Source organism: Ammospiza nelsoni, chromosome 21, assembly GCF_027579445.1.
Source record: "Ammospiza nelsoni isolate bAmmNel1 chromosome 21, bAmmNel1.pri, whole genome shotgun sequence".
NCBI lineage: Eukaryota > Metazoa > Chordata > Aves > Passeriformes > Passerellidae > Ammospiza > Ammospiza nelsoni.
Window position 1 is genome coordinate 9,206,477 of NC_080653.1, and position 20,468 is coordinate 9,226,944.

General features: G+C 42.1%; 1 protein-coding gene across 4 annotated transcripts; it reads left to right on the plus strand.

The window, feature by feature from the left end:
- The first annotated feature begins 403 nt into the window (after positions 1 to 403).
- Positions 404 to 19,727, plus strand: GDPD1 (glycerophosphodiester phosphodiesterase domain containing 1). 4 transcript variants are annotated; one of them, XR_009419868.1, is made up of 12 exons: positions 404 to 796; positions 5,010 to 5,052; positions 8,290 to 8,425; positions 9,653 to 9,698; positions 10,225 to 10,343; positions 11,470 to 11,559; positions 12,681 to 12,814; positions 13,299 to 13,358; positions 14,086 to 14,137; positions 14,647 to 14,805; positions 17,611 to 17,673; positions 19,399 to 19,727. XR_009419868.1 is itself a non-coding variant. In XM_059487204.1 (11 exons), the coding sequence occupies exons 1-10, from the start codon at positions 661 to 663 to the stop codon at positions 14,767 to 14,769; spliced, it is 939 nt and encodes a 312-aa protein (XP_059343187.1). In that variant the 5' UTR covers positions 404 to 660; the 3' UTR covers positions 14,770 to 14,805; positions 17,611 to 17,907. The 4 variants fall into 4 exon arrangements, 3 of the variants coding, with proteins under 3 accessions (XP_059343187.1, XP_059343186.1, XP_059343185.1); XM_059487204.1 differs by lacking the exon at positions 19,399 to 19,727 and having other exon boundaries at positions 17,611 to 17,907; XM_059487203.1 differs by lacking the exon at positions 19,399 to 19,727 and having other exon boundaries at positions 405 to 796; positions 17,201 to 17,907.
- Positions 19,728 to 20,468: the final 741 nt, after the last annotated feature.

Here is a 20,468-nt window from a genome sequence, read left to right on the forward strand (position 1 = left end):
CTGTTTGGAATATGATATAAGGGGTTGGACTATGATTTTATGACCTCTGAGGGGGTGTGTGGCGAAAGAGCATCCCTGCCATTTGGAATTTGACGGGTCTGAGGGGCTGGGTGGGGGAAAACACATCCATTTCTTGGAATACGACTTCTCTGGGGGACTGGGTGTGGGAAACGCATCCTTCCACCTGTGAGGAGAGAGCCGGCACAGCCAGGTGGAAAATAAAAGCGTATAATTGAGAATTTCCCCACAGCACTTGCTTTTTGACCGTGACAGCTCCGCCCATGAGGCGGGCGCTGGGCGGGGGTGTGGAACACACATCCCTCCACCTGCCAGTAGATAGCCGGCACGGCTCGGTTGGGAATTAAAGCATTTAACTGGGAATTACCCCCGGAGCGATTGTGAAGCAGCGGCGGCTGCGGGCAGCCCCTCACGGGCGGGCGGGAAGGGAAGGGCGCGGGGCCGCCGCGCCTGCGCGCTGCGCTCCTGGCGGTGCCGGGGCGGCTGCGCGGGCGCAGAGGCTGCGCTCCCTCAGAGCCGCCGCCGCTGCCTCGGAGCCTCCGCGTCCCGCAGCGGCTCCGCCTCGCTGCGAGCCGCCCGCGGGCTGGGACACGGACACGGAGCGCGGCAGGACGGGCCGGGGCGGCCGGTGACAGGTGCAGGATGTCGGCCACGCTCTACGTGCTCTCCACGCTGGGTGGATACGTCCTCACCTCCGCGCTTCTCCTCAAGTGCCCGGGGCTGCTCCATCGGCCCAAGCGGCAGCGCTTTCGCTGCCGGCACATCTCGCACCGCGGCGGTGAGTGAGGGGCTGCGGGGATGGAGGGGAGGGGATGCGGGAGCCTCTCTGCTCTCTGTCGCTCCTGAGGGACGGTCCCAGCCCGGCTCTGGGCGCTCCGGGCCCGCGGGCGCTGCTCCCTCACGACCCCGGGGCTCTGCTCGGGCCCCCGGACGCGGGAGGCTCGTGAGGGGCTGCGCGGTGTCCGTGCCTTGCAGGGGCTCCCTTTAAACCTTCCTCCCTCAGCCTAATTTTAGGTGCCACCTGCTGACCAGTGCCTCGCTTCAGCACGCGGAATTAATCTCCGAAGTCCAACAGCGCCAGTCGAAAATCAGCTTTTTTTCCTATTTTTTTCCTTTTTTTTTTTTTTTTTTTTTTTTTGTGGGGCGTGATGTTTTCCCTCTCAAACACATCTTTTTTTTTTTTTTTTTTTTTTCGTTCTTTCTGACGATTCTGTATCCTGGTATTTCTCTCCCCAGCCAGATGGGCGTCTGGCTGTTGCGTAGGTCAGGTACAAGAGAGCAATTTTCTTGCCTCTGCCCTCCTGTTTTCTTTGCTTGCTGCTTTCAGGGGAAGCAGAATTTGCTGTGACTCTGTTCTTGTTCCCCTCGGTGTTGCAGGCAGACAGTGAATGGCTCAGTGCCCTGGTAAAACCCTCTTGCATTTGAAAGTCAGGCACGTTGATTCTGTCTAAAATAGGCTTTTAAGTTTCTCCCACCTATTCCAAAGCATTGGGAGGGGGAAAGGCAGCAAGGTGTGTCTTCCTGTTGTGTAGAGATCAGTTCTGTGCTCTTCCATGCTGCCTCACCTAATTTTTGAAAATAGCTAGTTTGCTAGTAAATATTTTTTGATATTTTGTGTCAGGGGTGTCTGGTGATGAGTTTAAACAGTTTTCAACATCAAACTTAGTGCCAGTTTTTGCAGAGGTTGATCACAGTTTTAGCCAGTGGTCCTTAACAAATGCTGTTGTCTTGAATTATCATAATAAAAAAATTGGAGCTGATCTCTTAATGATTTTATTCCTGGCGCTTCTTTCATTTACTTCATTTGGCAGTTTAAGATTCTTTGTAACTATAGCTTTAAGTATACCTTAAAACGTAACTCTTTGTGTGGACTATCTGTATTATCTGTTACTTGGTAGTTATATTTTTCCTTCATCGAAAAGATTCTCAATTTTAAGGGTTTCCTAGTTTGGTTTGGTTTATTTGTAAGCTGTTAAAAACTTGCAGGCGACTTTGTTGGAACTTGGAATGATCCCTTAATCCTCTGTTCTCGCTCCTTTGCAAGCACCTCAGTTAAGATCCGCAGCCCCGAGCCTGGAATGCGAGGGCTCGGGCCGGTCGCTCTAAGCTCCATCGGAACTGCAGGAAAGCCTCGCTTAAGGCAGGATTATTCCCCAGGCACTCAAAGTCCACAGCCTGAGAATCGTTCCTGTGAAATCCACCCGAGGCAGGAGGGCAGCCCTGGACGTTGCAGCAGCTTTTTGCCCATTTGAGGCTGAAGATCCCTCGTGCTTTGCTGTCCTCGGTGTTTACCCTGCAACATAAATTCCTGCGGGACTCGAGTTCCCGGCTTTGGTCACGCTGTAGCTTTAGACTCAGTGTCAGGTTTCCTATTGCATTACTCCAATTAGCTTAACTCGTTTGGCTTTTTCCTCTCTGGGATCAAACCTTGTGCAGTCAAGTTTTTAAGTCTTGATTTATCTTGCTTTTTCATTCAAGCATTTTGTCACCTCATTTTGTAGAATCATGCCTGAATTATTTCTTCATGTCTGCATAATTTTATAAATGGTCATTTCTGAGGGCAGTTATTGACTCCTGATATTCTGTGTTGGAGTCCTCTGTCGATGCCAGCAGCCCTGGGTTGCAGGGTCTCTCAGAGAGGGTAGCAGGATGGTTTTTACACAGAATAATTCAGATTGGAAGGGACCTCTGGGGATCTGGACATCTGATCAGAGCAGGTTAACCAGGACCTGGTCCAGTTAGGTTTTGGATACATCCAGGGATGGAGCCTCCACAACCCCTCCAAAGTTTGGCTACTCTTGCAACAAAACAAGGGAGGTTTTCTTACATTTATAAACTGAATTTCCTGTATTTAAACCTGTTCTCATTCCTCTTGTCCTTTCCCTGGGCACCACCAAGAAGAGTTTGGCTGAGTCTTTATTCCCTTCCATCCAGTATTTACATGTGTAGGATCCTCTCCAGACAAAACAATCCCAGCACCCTCAGCCTCTCATCCCTGACTTTCACAGCCCCTCCTTGGATTTACTCTGGTAGATCCAGGTCAATCTTGTGCTTTGGAGCCCAGAACTGGACCTGGTGCTCCAGGTGTGGTTTCAGCAATGCTGAGCAGAGGGGAACCATCACCCCCCTTGACCTGCTGGCCCCAAAACCTCCTCGAGGGTCACCCCCTAGAGGCAGTGCTGGGTGTTGGTTCCCTCTTGGCCATGGTGGTGCTTGCAGAGGGGGAATTGGTGCCCTCCTCATGTCTGGCTGTGCCATTTGGGCTGGGGAAGGTCTGTTCCTCACAGGGACTGAGCCCATGGAGCTGGAAATGTCTTTGAGGAAGTGTCAGCAGCCTTTTGGTCAGCCCAGCCTTCTCACTTTTCTGGGAGAAAATTACTTTTATCCAATAACTCGTGTAGTTCCCCTTTCTGCGTGTGGTTGCTGATTTAGAATTCCTCTTTCAGCTGATCTCTCAACTTTGTTCCTCATTTCCCTGAAATGCTCCAAGTCAGGCATTTGACTCAGCACCCCTGACCTGTCACCATCCCTGGCCCTTGACCACCTCCCTGCCATGTGATTTGTCACATCAGCCACTTGGAACTTTTATCTTTGGAACTTTCTGCCCAGGAATGTCAGGGTGCTCTTGCTTTGCTCACAAATGGAAGACTTGACTCAGGTGTTTTGGCCCTTCCCTCCCCGTTCAGGATGTATGGGCTGGATTGCCCCAGCTGATAAGTTATCTAAAAACCTCAATAATTATTGCAGTTAATTTGTAACTGATCAGCCAGGCCCTGTGCAGGGGATTCCCATTTGTTAGGCAATCACCAGATGGGCACCATGAGGTTCTCCTGCTCTCCTTTGTCCCTTGTTCACTTTTGCTGCTCAGCCAACTCCCAGTTCTGCAATCAAATCCCATAGAATGGTGAATGTCTGACCACAGGAGCTGCTGTGGGCTCACCATATTGTTTTACATTAAACCCTGCAGATTTTTGTCATCATAATTCTAAGTCTTCCATTTTGTACGCCTGCCTGAGAACAACAATTTTTAATTGGTGCTCGTGCATTGCTTTAATTAAGTAACTGAGCACAGGTTTAGGTAAGTATGTCCTGGTGAGGTCTTGTTAATAGGCAAGGCCTTAATTGGAGCTCTTATAATTGCTGTTTACAAAGTCTGTCATTCATTGCTGTCAGAGAGCAGCTGAAATTTGCATAGATATCTTCATCAGCACGTGTATCCTCCCGAGGTTGTTTTGTTTGCCAGTCTATAATGTTGCCTATTTTCTGAGGAACAACCTCAGGAAAAGGCTGACAAAGGCACAACCTCAGAAAAAGGCACAACCTTTTCCAGTCCCTAATCAGGCTGATTTTCAAAGATTTTTATGCAGAGATTGCTGGCTTAGGACTTGCAGAATTTAATCCTGCCTGAGAGAAAATTAAATTTGTTTGTCCTTTCATTTCTTAACTGAATGGATGTGTGTTTGATTCCTTGTGTGTGAGAGCTCCTTTCTCCTGCAGCACAAACCTGTATTGACACATTTGTGCTCTTTGCACTGAACAAAGAGGTTGTCACCTATGTCACCCCAGCTGGGTTATACATTTAGGGAGTGTCAGCTTTAGAATGCCTTGGGGGATTTAATTCATTGCTTTTTTGTTATTTTTTTCTCTTGTTACTCTTCCCACCATCTCAGCTCCATTTTTGCATGTAATTTCCCTGTGCCTGTGGGGTTTATTGTTCTAACTGAATACCTCTGGTAAAACAAACACTTTGGTTTGAATATTCTAAGTGTTACACAAATCCAAGAGAAGTTCTTTTTTAAAATCCTTTTACTTGGAGAAGGTTGTGTCTGTCCAGGACATTGGTGGCAACAGAGATTTCTGATTCATGAGGATTTCATCTCATTTCTCAAAATATGTATATTTTAAAACCTGCTAGTTTTTAATTCTATTTTCAGTGGGGTTGAGGGGAGGAAAAGGATTTTGTGTAAGTTTTATTTTTGTTGTTTCTGCAGGTGCTGGAGAGAACCTGGAGAACACAATGGCAGCCTTTCACCAGTGAGTACAGAAGGATGAGAATATCTGACTTAGGTGTTCTCAGTGTCTTTAGTGAGTGAAGCCACCAAGGGAGGTGGGAGTTCCTCAGTTTTTGGGGTCCCCATGTCCCATTTCTGAAATCAGCTCTCCTCTGGGTAACTGTGGATTGCCAAATCCACTCCAGTTCCACCAGAAGGAGTTGGGATACCACAAATTATGGTCTGTGCTCAGTAACAAATGGAAACAACCCCTGAGGCCTGAGCTGTGCTAAACCAGCAAACAATGCTGTGCCTGGTGGTGATTACTGCTATTAATTAATTTATCACTATAAAGCAGAAAATGCTGCTGTTGATGGTTTTCCCTGCACTCATGCAATGTGTGAAAGCCTCTTACTCAGGGTTTAAAATGGGGCTGGGACCAGAAAGCCTCCAAAGCCTCCAGCATTTAAGTAGTGAGTTTTAACATTTAAGTAGTGAGTTTTAACATTTAAGTAGTGAATTTTAACAAGGTTCTCAAAGGCATTTGAAGAAGCAGCAAATCTAAAACTCCAGCTGCTGCTCAGAAGGGACCACATTCTGTGGGCTCCTCTTTCTTTTGTTTGGGGTTTTTCTGATTTGCTTTGTGCTCAGGAGCCTCATCAGTTTGCTGTGTCCCTGCAGCCTGAGGGGTGCCAGCTCTCCCAAGCAAAGAAAAGAAAGTCCTGCACTATTTTCTATCTCCATGGAAGCTCAGCATAGTTTTCTGTGGCTTTTTGTTTGGTTTTTTTTTCCTGCTGGCCTGCCTTTTTTCAAGTCTGCTACCAGACTTTCTGAAAGTGCTTCTTCCTTTTTTTTAACCATTTCTTAGTTTTCATTTAATGTCATACATAATCATTCTGTACACAAAGAGCTCTTGCAATGGAAATTACTCCATAATCAATTTTTATTTTATTCCCAGAAATAAGCAGTAATACTCAGAGAAAGGACTGTGCTGGGGGAAATACATTTTGTGATGAGTTTTTCTGACTCTCTTCTGCCCATTTTAATTATTTTAGAGCTGTGGTGGGACAAATGCAGATTTTGAACCCACAGCAGTTGCCAGTAGCAAAGTTCATCAAGGAGAGCCAGGGTAGCTCTGCAGGAAGCAATTTCCTCCTGTTAGGAGTAGAAATTTTCTGGCTCCTTTTGGGAAGGGGTAAAGGCTTTGTCCATCCCATTTGCTCATTCCCATCTTCACAAGTAAAGCAGCAAAAGGGGTAGAGAATCAGTGTTTTGGCTGGTGAAAAATGGTCAGGATTGGCTCAAAGAGCTGATAGGAGCTGATCAATCATAATCCATCAGATTCTGTGTGAAGCCAGACAGGGTGTGTCTGCAGGAGCTGTTCCTGCAGGTTTGCACAAGCAGGAATATTTGCCTGTTGCTGTAGTTGAATCCAGAGGAGAATGTTTGTATGGGGGGAGGAGACATTTATTGGCAATTTCAGTTTCTATACTGTTTAATTTACAAATATTCTGGAAGGAAATGAGAAGCTTTTTGTACCAAAGACAATCTTTTTTTTAGTTTTGTTTTACTGGGTAAAATGTATAATAGATGGGGGGAGGGTTATAATCTTGTTCTACCATATTTAAATGCTTCTGTGGTGGGTTTAGGTTATAAAACAACAGATTTTAAGCAGGAGCACTCTCACCCTAATTTACAAATGCAAGCCTACCTCACAGCTTGAGTTCTGGAGCAGTTGGATCTGAATCCACAATGATGTTGTGAATCTGGAGCCTTCTCTGGAGCAGTGTGGGTTTGACAGAACAAACTGATTCCAGCTGGGCCAGCTCAGCACTTGAGGAAGCTCATTGAGCACTGAGCTGCTTGTGAGGGCCTGGCAAAGCCTCAAATCTGCTCACAAGGAAAGTTGTTGTTCTCCCCTTTCCAGGCAGCATCAGCCCTGATTCTTAAGCAAGAAATATTGCTAATAAAATCTGCTGGTGCAATGATAAAACATGGGAACAGCTACAGATCTGGCAAATCTCCTGCAGCAGATTTGGAGTTGCTTTCCCTCAGGAGGAAAAAATCACCCAGTACAGCCTGTGATTCCTCCATATGTAACAGGATTTTGTTCCTCTCCTAATTCTTAATTAGCAGCACTGGCAAACAGTTCACAAATTGGCTTTAATTTGACAGCCCTCCTTGATCATTATTCCAGCTGGACCAGAAATTGTTTTAACCACTTTGGGGAGTGTGTTCTGATTTATTTTTTTGGTTTGTTACCACATTAGTGGATGTCCATGGGCTGTGTTCAGCAGCCAGCAAAGCCCAGAAGGAAAAGGCTGTGACTGAATTTCCACAGCTTTGGGTCCCAGGTGGGCACAGCTCACAGGTGCTGTGGGTTTGCTCAGAGGGGGATAAAAAAGGTTTTGAAGGAAGAGTTCAGACTTTCATCTGTCTGCTGGAATTACACCTCTTTTCTGGTCAAATGAGCAATTCACTGCTCATTGCAGCTTTTTTTTTTTTGTTCTGGTGTGAGGTTTCCTGTTCTCATTTCCATCAATATCATTATTATTTTCTGCTTTCCTTGCTTCTCCTATGAACCAAACTACCATGGAGTGCATTTGGGATTGGATTAGAGCTTTTCAAAGCAGTGGCTTGGACCAGGAATAGTTATTTTGCTTTGAAAACTGTGACTGGATGTTTAGTGGTTTCTTTCCTTTTTAATTTAAATTAAAACTTTTTCATTAAAACAATAGTTTCAGGTTGTTTTTCTACCCAATAAAACAGCCAAAAGCCTGAAAGTCCCACTGCTAATTTCCTGATCCATCCCTTCCTGATTAATGTAAAAAAATAAACAAAAAACAGGTTTCACACCCCTGTCATTTGTGGTTTCTCATCACAAATTCAATTTCTTTTTTCACAACCTCACTTCCTGCAGTGGGCAGATGTGCTGCTGCTCCTTAACACCCCACTCCAAATCCTGACCCAATCTTTAGGAGCAGGTTTCTCAATCCTGGGCTGGCAGGCTGCAATCCTCAGGTGAGCTTCCCAAATCCTCTGGGACACAGAGCCAAAATTCCCATCTGTGCTTCCAGAGATGTTGTTTATTCTTGCACCAGCTTCAGCTGCAGCAGAGATTGTGAGGATTCCTGTTTGCTCCTTGCTTTGCAGCAGCATTGAGAGGATTCCTTGCACCACTAAAGCATCCAAGGCCCTTCCAGTGGGTTGGTTTGTGGAATGTTTTGGGTTTGGAGCTGCACAAAGCACCTGAGTGGCTCAGGGCAGCCTTTCCTTGCAGTGCTGTTAATTTGGGGACAGACATGCTAGAGCTGGATTGTCACCTGACAAAGGATGAGCAAGTGGTTGTGTCCCATGATGAGAACCTGAAGAGATCAACAGGAGTTGATGTCAACATCTCTGACCTCAAATACTCGGTGAGTTGAGGAGGAAATGGGCTGGGGGGGTGCTGAAAAGTGAATTTGTGGGGTGGGCAGGGGGCTCTGAGTGTGCCTGGTGCCCAAAACCAAAGGGGAGGATCCACCTCAATAAAAAACCCAAACAAAAACCCCACCCTAAACTAAACCACCCTCCCTAAACTCCCTGTGCAGGCAGGAGATCACACCTGGCACGTCCACAGGGGGATTCACTCCTCAGGATCAGCCTGGGTCAGTGGCTCTGCAGCTGGCATGGTTTGTCACACCAATGGCAGAGTGACAATGTAAGTTTTCTGTGCTGTTTAGGTGGCCTGGAAAGGCCCAGGGTGGCCTTGGACAGCCCAGCGCTTCAAAGGACGAGGAGAGACTTCTGATCTTGTCTCGGTCTCGGTGTTTATTAATTGTTTATCTAAAAGATTTTCTCTCAGCCCGACAGAGGTCTGCACAGCAGCCAGCCATGAGCACACTGAGAGCCCCCGGGGCGGTCACTTATCTTTATACCCAAAGTTACGTGTACAATATTTATCATTTTTCCCCAATACTTTCTACCCTTATTAACCGGTGCACTTTTAGTAATAACCAATCCCAAAGTGCCACCATCACCACAGAAGATGGAGGCCAAGAAGAAGAAGAAGAAGAACAGGACACGCCCCAATTCCTCCATCTTCTTTAGACCCCCCTGTACAGAAATCCTAAACCCTGTGTTTTACACTTTAATTAACTTATCCCTTCACCATTCACCCAGTGAAACCTTCCCAGTCCTCATACAGGTGTCGTCTCCTGTGCAGGATCAAAGTCCAGCCACCAGACACTTCTGGCAACATTCCAGGACTCCCGAGCCCCCCAAGGGTGGTCTCGGCCTCTCTGCACCTCCGTCCTGAGGTGCTGAGATCCCACATGACAAAAGCTCTTCCTGGTGTCACCAGATTTTTAGTGGGAAAACTGGGAGATGAATCCCCTCTGCCTCAGCAGTGAAATTTTCAGGATTCTCAGTGGAATTTCCAGAATTCTCAGACATCTGGGAAAGTTTTGCTTTGTTCCATTACAGGTGACACAAATCTAAGAATGCCAAACAGTTCAATTAATACTGAAGGTGGTGCTACTAAACCAGATTTTTGGATGAGGAGAAAGTGGCTTGTGAATTATGATTTTTTTTGTCTTTTGGGAGGAGGGTCATGATTATATCCCTGCATTTGAACTGATGTTCCATTCTTCTTTATTTTTAAGGAACTTCCACCCTATCTCTGCAAGTTGGATGTCACCTTTCAGAAAGGTGAGATGTTTGTCTCTTGCTGTTTCAATTTTCCATTTGGCAAAGGGATTAGAAAAGTGCATTTGCTTCTCTCAATATCATGACAAAAGAAGTTTCAAAAGAAAAATATAACCCTGGCTGTAGAAACCAGTGCAGTAGTTCCTGTAGGTATGAGTTCAGAAGGAAATTTTGTTCTCATTTTGTCTTTTTCACATGAATCTCTGCATTTGGTGTGTGGTAACTGAGCCTGTGTTTGCTATTTCAGGATTTTAATGTTGCCTGTACTCCTACTGTTGCTAAATAATGAGTGAATTTCATGAAGTTAAAACCTGAATGTGCAACGTGCTCAGGGCATTTTCATGATGGAAATGAGCTTGTCATAGTTAATTACAGCTGAATGAAGTCATTTTTTGTTTAAAAATGTGATTATCCTTGGAACTTTATTAAAAGTATAAAGTTTGAAGGTGTTGAGTGCTCTGCCATTTCTGCTTCTCTCTGTGGTTTGTTCAAAGTGGCCACAGCAGTGAGAAATTTCTTGTTTCCCCAGAAAGTCAGTGTGAGGGGACAGACAACCGAATCCCACTGCTGCAGGAGGTGTTTGAGGCATTTCCAGAGACTCCTGTCAACATTGACATCAAAATGAACAATGATGTGCTGATCAGAAAGGTACGTGGGCCCTGCTGAGCTGACAGTGAGGCAGGGCAGTGCTGCTGATATTCCAGGGGTTTTTTGGAGTTCTGGCAGTCTGTGATAGCCAGATCTGTGTTCTTGGACTGCTTCACCCTTCTCATGTTGGGTCCTGCTCCCTGTGTGAGGTAATAGAGGAGACAGAGAAGGGCTCTTGTGCAAGATATTCTGTAAAAGCTCTTCAGGACCCTTCATCTGGAAGAGAAACATCTCCAGCACTGCTGGAGACCTGTTTGGTTTGTACCTGATGGGAAGGATCTCCTTAGGGACTGTTGCTCCCCAAAGCAGCATAAAAATGATGTTATTGTGTAGATAGTGATGATGTGAACATCTCTGACCTCAAATACTCAGTGAGTTGAGGAGAAGATGGGCTGGGGGGTGTTGAAAAGTGAATTTGTGGGGTGGGCAAGGGGCTCTGAGTGTGCCTGGTGCCCTTAATACAAAACCCAAACAAAAACCCACCCTAACCTGAAAATCCCTGTGTAGGTAGTAAGAAAGTAGAAAGTAACCTGAGTAGATGTGTTCAACACAGAGGGAAACCTTTCCAGAAAATATTATTTTGTCATTTAGCTTCCTTGAATTCTTGAGGGTTTTTTGTAGCTATAATCTGTTGTCCTGAACCCATCAAAGCATCCATGATCTAGTTGAGGTGTTAGAACATGGGTTGGACTACAACTTCCTGAAGGGTGGCTGTGGTGAGCTGGGGGTCGGCCTCTTTCTCCGGGCGACAACAGATAGAACAAGAGGACACAGTCTCAAGCTGCGTCAAGCGAGATGTAAGTTAGGATTAAGAAGGAAATATTTCACAGAAAGAGTGGTCAGATACTGGAATCATTTACCCAGTGAGGTGGTGGAGTCATCATCCCTTGAAGAATTCAAAAAAAGACTGGATGTGGCACTTGCTGCCATGATCTAGTTGCACAGTTAGAACATCGACTGGACTCGATGATCTTAAAGGTCTCTTCCAACCTAGAATTTCTGTGATTCTGTGAAAAAGTAAAGAACTCTTCCCTGCAATGATCTCCAAAGCAAGCAGAGTTTCAGTTCAATAATGCTGCATTTAATTCCAGTGGCTGCAGGTGAGAGCTGTGCTTTCTGTGTGCAGGTCTCAGAGCTGGTGAGTCGGTACAAGAGAGAGCACCTGACCGTGTGGGGCAATGTCAATTATGAGATTGTGTGCAAGTGTTTCAAGGAGGTAAGGCTGAGTCCAGCTGAGCTTTGGTGCTGTGTGCTCACAAATCCTACAAAAAAAAAAAACACCCTGCAAATCAAGATTTAACCAGCTAAGCCAGGCTTCTACTCCTGGTGAGAAATTCTGTGCTCAGATTGTTCTGCTAAAATAAGGCAAGCACAGATAACACTCCTCTACCCTGCCATAAAATACTTGAGGAATTCAGCTTAGTCATGTTTTATTCTTGTTTTATGAAATATAGGGCATTGCAGTTCTATGCCAGGAGTTCTTAGAAGCCTCTTTTGCACATCATTCATCTGATAAAAAGCAGTTTTCCCAAGGATTGCTGATTGTCTGCTTCTTTGCATGAAAATAATGGATGTGGCCACTAGTGGACAGAGTTGCATCAGCACAAAGCTGTTCTTTCACAGCTATAATTCTCCTCCTTCTGCTGAGGAATTTTACAATTTAGAATTAAATTACAATTGTGCTTAGTCCAATGAGTTATGCACCTGAGTGAAATCTATCTTATTGATAGTTCAGTCTAGTTGATTATTTCAGTTTATCAGTGCAGGACTTTTACCGCACCTGAGTGGGCGCAGCTGGTGAGAGAGAGACGGTGAATCTTGTTTCTTGAATTAGAAGGCTTGATTTATTAATATATGATATAATACATTATAGTTATACTAAAAAGAATAGGGAGAGAGGTTTTTGCAGAGCTGCTAGCTAAGCTAAGAATAGATAGAAAAGAATCCACAACAAAGCTGTGGCCAAGGACTCAGTCCCCTGGCTTGCACTGGTGATTGGCCCTTAATTATAAACATAAAACATGAACCAATCACCAATCAAAATAGGTGCCCCTGTTGCATTCCCCAGCAGCTGATAATAATTGTTTACCTTGTCTTTGGAGGCCTCTGGCCTCCCGAAGACACAGAAATCCAAAAGAAAGGATTTCTGTGGAGAAATGTCTGCAACACAGGACAACACCCATTTCCTACCTGAACAGCAGTTAGATGTATTCACATAAAGCAGCTTAATCTCAGGTGTGATTGCTGCACTTCAGCCATGCATTGATGAGTAAATTGAATTGCAGCAGAGTCAAAATCTACCAAGCTAACTGAGAATCTCTTTTGTGGCTCCTGCAGAACTCTGACATTGCCACCATCTTCTGTGCCCAGCGTGTCCTCCTGCTCCTTGGCCTGTTCTACACTGGGCTGCTGCCCTTTGTTCCCTTCAAGGAGGAATTCTTTGAGATCCCCATGCCTTCCATCATCCTCAAGTGAGTTACAGCCACTGCTGCCCCAGTGTAAAGCAGCAGATCCCTGAGGCCTCCCTGAGCTGGTTTTTGGGGCTGAGGTTCCTTTTCTGCTGGTTTAGGCACTTTTGGATATTGCTGGGAGAATTCTGTGCACAGTAATACCCAGCAGTTCTGTACTTACAATAAATTCTTGCTCTTTTCTCCTCTTTTCTTGAGAACAAATTTATCTGATAGGGCCCAGAGACAAGCCAGCAGTAGAGTGGAAATGAGATTTCACAATCTTTCTCATTCTTCACTCAAAATGCTGCAGAATTCTCATCTCTGCTGCTTCTCTTAAATGTGGCTCATTTCTCTTGTATAACCCAATTCTACGTCACTGTCTTGAGCAGTGAAATTGCTGCTCTAATTTGAGCAAGATTAATTCTTTATGTTCCTTTTGCTGGAACATCTCAACTAAGATTTTAATCTGTGCTCTGGTAATTTTTGGTTTCCTTTTCCTCAACAGGCTGAAAGAACCAGAGAAGATGTCAAAAAGCCAGAGATTTGTTATCTGGCTGGCTGACACGTAAGATTTTTGTCTGGTTTTTATTTATATTTTGCTTTTATATTTATAAACATTTGACTCAAACAACTAAGATTAGCTATTGCTGTATCTATGCATTATATATTTTCAGTTCCTTCCAGCTTTTTGTCAGTGCAGGATAAATCAGATTCAAATCTTATGTAGGTGTTCTTTATGCTTTTATTTTCCATACACATGAGCTTTTTAAGGTGGGAAGTATTCCAATTGTCTCTTAAGCTCCTGTCCTTAATTGTGCTCAGCTAATTAACATGCAGTTAGATGCAGAATGCAGATTTTGTGGATGTGACTGTTTCATAATGTTGTCAGAGGAGAGGCACTGTTTGCCTTGCAAGGAACACTTTGCATTTTAAGAATATCTGTGCTTCAGAGGGGATTTAGGCACAGCTTTTCAGTGACTGCAGTGTCTCCTGCCTCTGACATCTGATAGTTTAATTTCTCCTGGATGTTTTCATGTCTTTTGGTGGGAAGGATAAAATCTCACTTGAAAGCAGAGTGGTTCACCAGACAAGGTGTAAGGTCCCTGCAGGGTGAAGGATTTCTCTGCTGGATTTAATCTTGATACTTGAATTATTTGAACAATTTCTAGGATTGGATTTCTCTTGTGGAAAACTCTACACACTGTATAGGAACTTCATTGCAGGTCATCAACAGACACTGAAAATTCCAAATATACCTGAAGTTGTTCATTAATTTCCCTCTCCTTTCTCAGGCTGCTGATGAGGAAGGCACTGTTTGATCACCTCACAGCTCGAGGCATCCAGGTACAGTGGGGAAAGCTGAAGTGAGAATTCAAACAGACAGGCCCAGCCTTGAAGGAGGTTCCTGTTCCCCACAGCAAATTCTTTGTGTTTCTGGGACCAGGAGTTGCTGTTTAGTTCCTGAGCAAAAGCTGCTGCTGTTATATTTCTGGTTGCAAAGGAAGATTTGTACACCTGGGGAAAAAAAAAAAAAAGAGTTTTTTCATTTTAATCCCTTGAAGTAAAAATTAAGCCTATAAAATCTGCAAAGCTGGTTATTTGATGTGGGACTTTCACAAAATAATACTGACTTTTAAAAGGGTACAAAGTCTGGGGTAGTGGAATTGGAGTCACCATTAAAAAATGTCCTTTTTGGAAGGTGAGGGGGAAAGTCCAGCATCAGTGTCATCATTTCTCATTTTAAATATGCAGCAACATCTCTCTCAGATCAAACAATTTAGATCAAAAGTCACTTTTTAAAAAGGAAATTATTATTTCCTGTAATAACTTGGTTGTTGTATCCCATTTCCCAGGTGTACATTTGGGTACTGAATGAAGAACAAGAATACAAGAGAGCATTTGATCTTGGAGCCACTGGAGTGATGACAGACTATCCAACAAAACTGAAGGAGTTCTTACATAATTACCCAGCATGAAGGAAGAAAACTGAGAAAGTCCTTCCAGAACAGATTGTGAGCCAAGGATTTTCCTCACTAAAAAAAAAATAATTGGGGGCAGCATGCACAGATAATTTCTGTTGGAAAGATGTAACTGATGATCTGTTTCCTTGTTGTCAAATCACTACCTAATGTCAAGGTTGTCTATTTATTTTAAACTTTCATGACATAGTTTACATTTGTAAATAGCTCATTTAGTAACAGCACACTTCACAAATGATGATGATTAGGAAGAGAGTTGCCTGATAAGGTTGCTGTAGATAATAAGCATAATTTTACCTGTCACAATTGTTCCTAAGCAGCTGTCCAGACATGTCAGTTATTCCAGTTATATTCTAGTGAGCAGAAACTGAAGAATTTCTGAAAGTGTAGCCTGTGTGTTTGCATTTCTTGTGTTGCTTTTAGATTTCAGGTACCTTCTAGAGAAAAAAAAAAAAAAAAGATAAAGAAAAACAGGCACAGGAGAAACAGCAAAGCAGACTCTGTGGCTGGCCAGGTAGTGAAGTGCACTCAGTGAAGGTGGTCACTTTTAGCCAGAATTAACTCAGTGCAGATTTATTCCATTATTCTCACTGACAATAATGTTGAACTTGAGTTGGAACTGGATTTGGAGCCTCTCTGAGGTGATGGCAACACTGTGACCTGTTGGTCCAGGATTTAAATCAGGATCTGGGTTTGACACCAAGTTCCAGTGCAGGGTCCAGCTTTGCCCCTGCCTCTGGCTGCCTCTCATGGCAGGGGCTGGATTTCCAGGATGGAAAATTGCACTTGGTGCAGATTCCACTCACTTTGAAATAGCCTTTCCACCATGTCCTAAAAATCTTTTGCACATTTGTGGTTCTTGATGAACAGGAAGTTGTGTTTTAGGGTGAGGGACCAAAGAAGATTTTAAATTTGGTCAGGAGTTTCAGGGACAAATGAAAATGTTCCTACTAAATGAATTCACCCAGATTTTTGTGTATTTATAAAGGGAGGAAGTGTCAATCTAATGTGTATAGATTTAGTCTTTTCTCTCCACAAAAATCCATTCAATATCCATCATGTTTATGTGCATGGATGTGGGAACAACTGGCAACAGCCAGGAAAGCTCAGTTAGGCAGGAAGGTATTTCTGGAAGCTTCCATGCTGCTGTGAGCAGGAGTTACCCCAGTGTCAGCCAGGTTGGAGCCTGCAGTGCCCTTGGGGTGCTCATGGCATGGCTGGGCCTTCAGGGCTTTGATTTTGTGGTTTAATGACCCCCAATGTCCAGAGCTCAGGCACTGCATCATCAGATGCTCTCTCTAAGCAAGAGTTTGGGTCTGGCAGTGTCTCTGTTTCTTGAAGGGATTTCATGTGAAAATAATAGATTTAATAATAAACACAGTAATCAGATGTGTTTTTACAGCAAGGAGCAGCCACTGTGCTAAAAACTGATTTTTAAGTAATTTTTTCCCCCTTGGTAGCTCAGATTTGGGAGGTTCTTGCTGCACCCCCTGGCTGCTGTGCCATATTTATAATTGTGGAGCATCTTTGCTGTTCCACTGCCTGTCAGGAGGTTGTGAGGATGCCAAACCCATCTGCAGGGAGAGGCTTTGTTTCTGCACCACAGCTCCTTTCTGAGGAATATGTCTGGATGAAATGGAAAAAACCTGCAGCATTTAGGATTCAAGTGAACATGTGCTGATGGGGGCAGATGAGTTAATGTTGTCCTTTGGAATGTCTGCCTGCTGAGGATGACTGCAGATTCAATTTCCTCCTAATTTAATCAGCCTTGTTGCTTATTGAATGGAAGAGAGGAAAATGGAACTTCCTAACTGTTCATGGGGGGAAAAGGATGAAATTATTTATTAACTACTAAAGCTTTCTGTTTCCCTCTCAGACCAGCTCTGTCTGCTCACATAAGTGCTAATAATCAGTCAAGTCACAGCTCTGCCTGCTTTTTAGAAGCCACAGAATGGTTATAGAAAATGTTCCACATGCAGCTCAGAAAATTAAAAAAAATTCCACCTTTCTGTCCCAATCTGGGTTTATTAGCAGTTTGTAGCTCCAGATAAGTTTTTATGCAATGTGGGTTTTTTAAATTCAATTTTATTGCTGTTGAATTTGTAACACATGCACCAATATTAAGATGCAGATATAATTATGGTTTTAGAAAATTATATCAAAACCACATTAAAACTGATTTGTTTCAGTTAGGAGGAGCTAAGTTTTAAAATGCCAGTTTTGATCTCTGACTGACTTTGTGTCAAGTTTCCCTCAACACTCAATAAATAATCAATTTTCCATTATTCTACATTGAATGATAAAACACAGGCACTGAAATTAGTGTTTTATATTTAATTTTAACATTTTAATTCTCTGTTTAGTAGTAGAGATGGAAATTTCTGCCTTCTCAAATTCTCAACACATTTCCCAACCCTATTTTTGTCAGACCACCAGTGTTCTACATCTGATGGAGCTCCTGACTGTGCTGTTACACATTGACCTCTCTTGGACAAATCTGCTGCTCAATATCTGGAATTGGGTTGGGAGGGAAAGGCTCCAGAGCTGGAAAAGATGGAAATAAATAAAGCTGGAGATTAATCCAGAGCTGGATTTATTCCTTCACCTCTGGGATTGACACAAGAGCTCAGCTCTGATCTCATGGGACAGAAAATGTCCCGTGGGTGACTCCCAGCCCCAGTGCACAGGGCCTAGGCTGTGATGACTGTTTGTGACAAACACCATGGACTTGGGGGAACTCTAAAAAACGAAGACTTGTTCTTTCCAATCTTGTTTGGAATATTCCAGAATTGCTGTGTGATTTTTTTTTTTTTTTTTTTTTTTAAACCACTTGTACAGAAAAGCTTTTGTTGAGAACTTGCACAACTGTCCAGGAGGATGTTCAGTTCATCTCTCTCTGAGGTGAGATTCTTTTCAGGTACTTTTAACTCTAAATATTGTTTTAACACTGTGTTCTCCACCCTGTTTATGTATGAAGGATGACTGCATGGATTTCATGCACTTTTAATTTGCAGAAACTCTCGTGGACCTCTCTAGCTCCAAAGCTATGCAGTGATTTCTCTTTTCATGTCAAGAAGGACTTGATGCTTTTGAAATGTGGCACATTAAAACATCTTTGCTCATAAAAGGTCTAAAACTGAATGCTTGTTAGGTGTGACTTCTTTCCCTAAAAACCTCATTTCTGAGAGTTTTGTGTTTACAGTGTCCTTGCTTTGAGTTGGTGTTCTCAGGAATTCCACCTGCAGCAGCTTTCTGTCCTTTCTGACGATCAGCAGGATAAAATTTCCTCTAAACCTAGAGGAAACATTTCCAGCTTTCCTTCTGGATTGCCATTAAATTACATGAAATATTAGGTTTTAAGGTCAAGTGTAATTTTGAAGCCTTGAGAGTTCATATTTAGGTGAGAGAGGTGAGCTGGGGGTTTGTGTGTTACAATATTCAGTAACTCCCAAAGGATTTTTCCAGCACTGTGAGAGGATTCTCCAGATGGCTCTGGGTGCTGTTTGATTTCTTAAAACACTTCCTAAATGTTTGCTAAACCAGAACAGGAAACTGGGGGACATGACAGAGTCTTTAACATGGAAAATATTTATTTGTGATCACTTCAGGTGCTGTCACTTGCCATAAATTTGCAGCTCAAACAAAATATTCAGAAAAACTTCACAATTTATTTGTCCAAAGCAGGAAGGCTTAAGGTGCTGATTATTCTGAGTAATTTTCAGGATATAGAATAGAATAGAATATATAGAATATAGATCATATACATAATATATAATATATTATATATTATATAAATTATATATAATATATAATATATTATATATTATACATTATATATATAATATATATTATATATTATATATTATATATTATATGTATTATATATTATATGTATTATATATTATATATTTTTATATTATATTATATATTACATAGATTATATTATAATATATAATATATAATATATACTATACTATACTATATCTTATTATAATATTAGATATAATTACATATGATATATATCTTATTATTATATATAATTACATTATATATCATAATATTATCTATAGTTACATATGTAATATGATATATAATTACAATTAAATATATAATTATATTTACTATATCAATATAGTTATAGTATCTGAATATAATATATTCATAATATGTATTGAAAATATAATCATAATAATAAACAATAGAATATTATAAGTAAATAATATAAAATATCTACTTATATATTATTTATATAATATATAAATGCATATATTAATATATTATAGAATTTTATCTATAAATTTTATATATTATATATTTTATATAATTTTATCTATACATTTTATATATAATATAGAATATATTATCGTTAGTATAGATTTATATAAAAACATTTGTTTTTATATAAAAGTATATTTGTATAATATATATTATACTTATATATAATAATTATATATAAATATATATTTGTTTTATAGGTTTTATATCTATAAAATATAATATATAAAATTATATCACTTATTTCTATAATATATAAATATATTTTCATCTATTTATAGATAAGATAAAAAATTTTATATATAATTTATTTTTTTTTTTTAAATATTGTTTTCCCCCCGAAACTCGCAGTGCACAAGGGCTGGATTAGGGTAGGCAATAACCGGGGATGTCCCTGCTCGGTGCTGCCGCCGGAGGCCGCCACAGCCCGCGGGTTCCCGGTGCCTTTCCCGATTCCCATCATCATCATCATCATCATCATCATCATCATCATCATCCTCGGCATGGGAACCCGCACTGCGGGGCTGCAGCCCGGGGAGCCCCAGCTTAGGAGATTCCCCATCGATTTCTGCATGGTAAAACCGATTTCCATGGAAATCCCATAGAAATCCTAACTGTGAAATCTGGGTTTTTGCTGCAGGAAGGGAAATGAGGGAGCAGCTCCTGGGGTTGTGTTTCAGCTGCACTTGGTGATTTTGGGCCAGGATGAAGCACTGGGGTTTTTGTTGGACCAAAAATAGTGAAATTAGGGGAAAAAAAACCCCCAAACCTACTTCTATTAATGATGGAAACGCTGAAAGACGCCGCTGCATCAAAAATTTCAGATATTCCCATTTTAGACAAGAAAGGCTCTTCCCAAATAAAGAAAAACAGAAAGATGCCGCTGCATCAAAAATTTCAGATATTCCCATTTTAGACAAGAAAGGCTCTTCCCAAATAAAGAAAAACAGAAAGATGCCGCTGCATCAAAAATTTCAGATATTCCCATTTTAGACAAAAAAGGCTCTTCCCAAATAAAGAAAAACAGAAAGATGCCGCTGCATCAAAAATTTCAGATATTCCCATTTTAGACAAAAAAGGCTCTTCCCAAATAAAGAAAAACAGAAAGATGCCACTGCATCAAAAATTTCAGATATTCCCATTTTAGACAAAAAAGGCTCTTCCCAAATAAAGAAAAACAGAAAGATGCCGCTGCATCAAAAATTTCAGATATTCCCATTTTAGACAAGAAAGGCTCTTCCCAAATAAAGAAAAACAGAAAGATGCCGCTGCATCAAAAATTTCAGATATTCCCATTTTAGACAAAAAAGGCTCTTCCCAAATAAAGAAAAAGAGGCAATAGCAGGGGAGGGATCTTGGTTGCAGGGCATTAACACCCGCTGTACATAAAATCAGGAATGCCAAGAAAAAGAGATTTTATC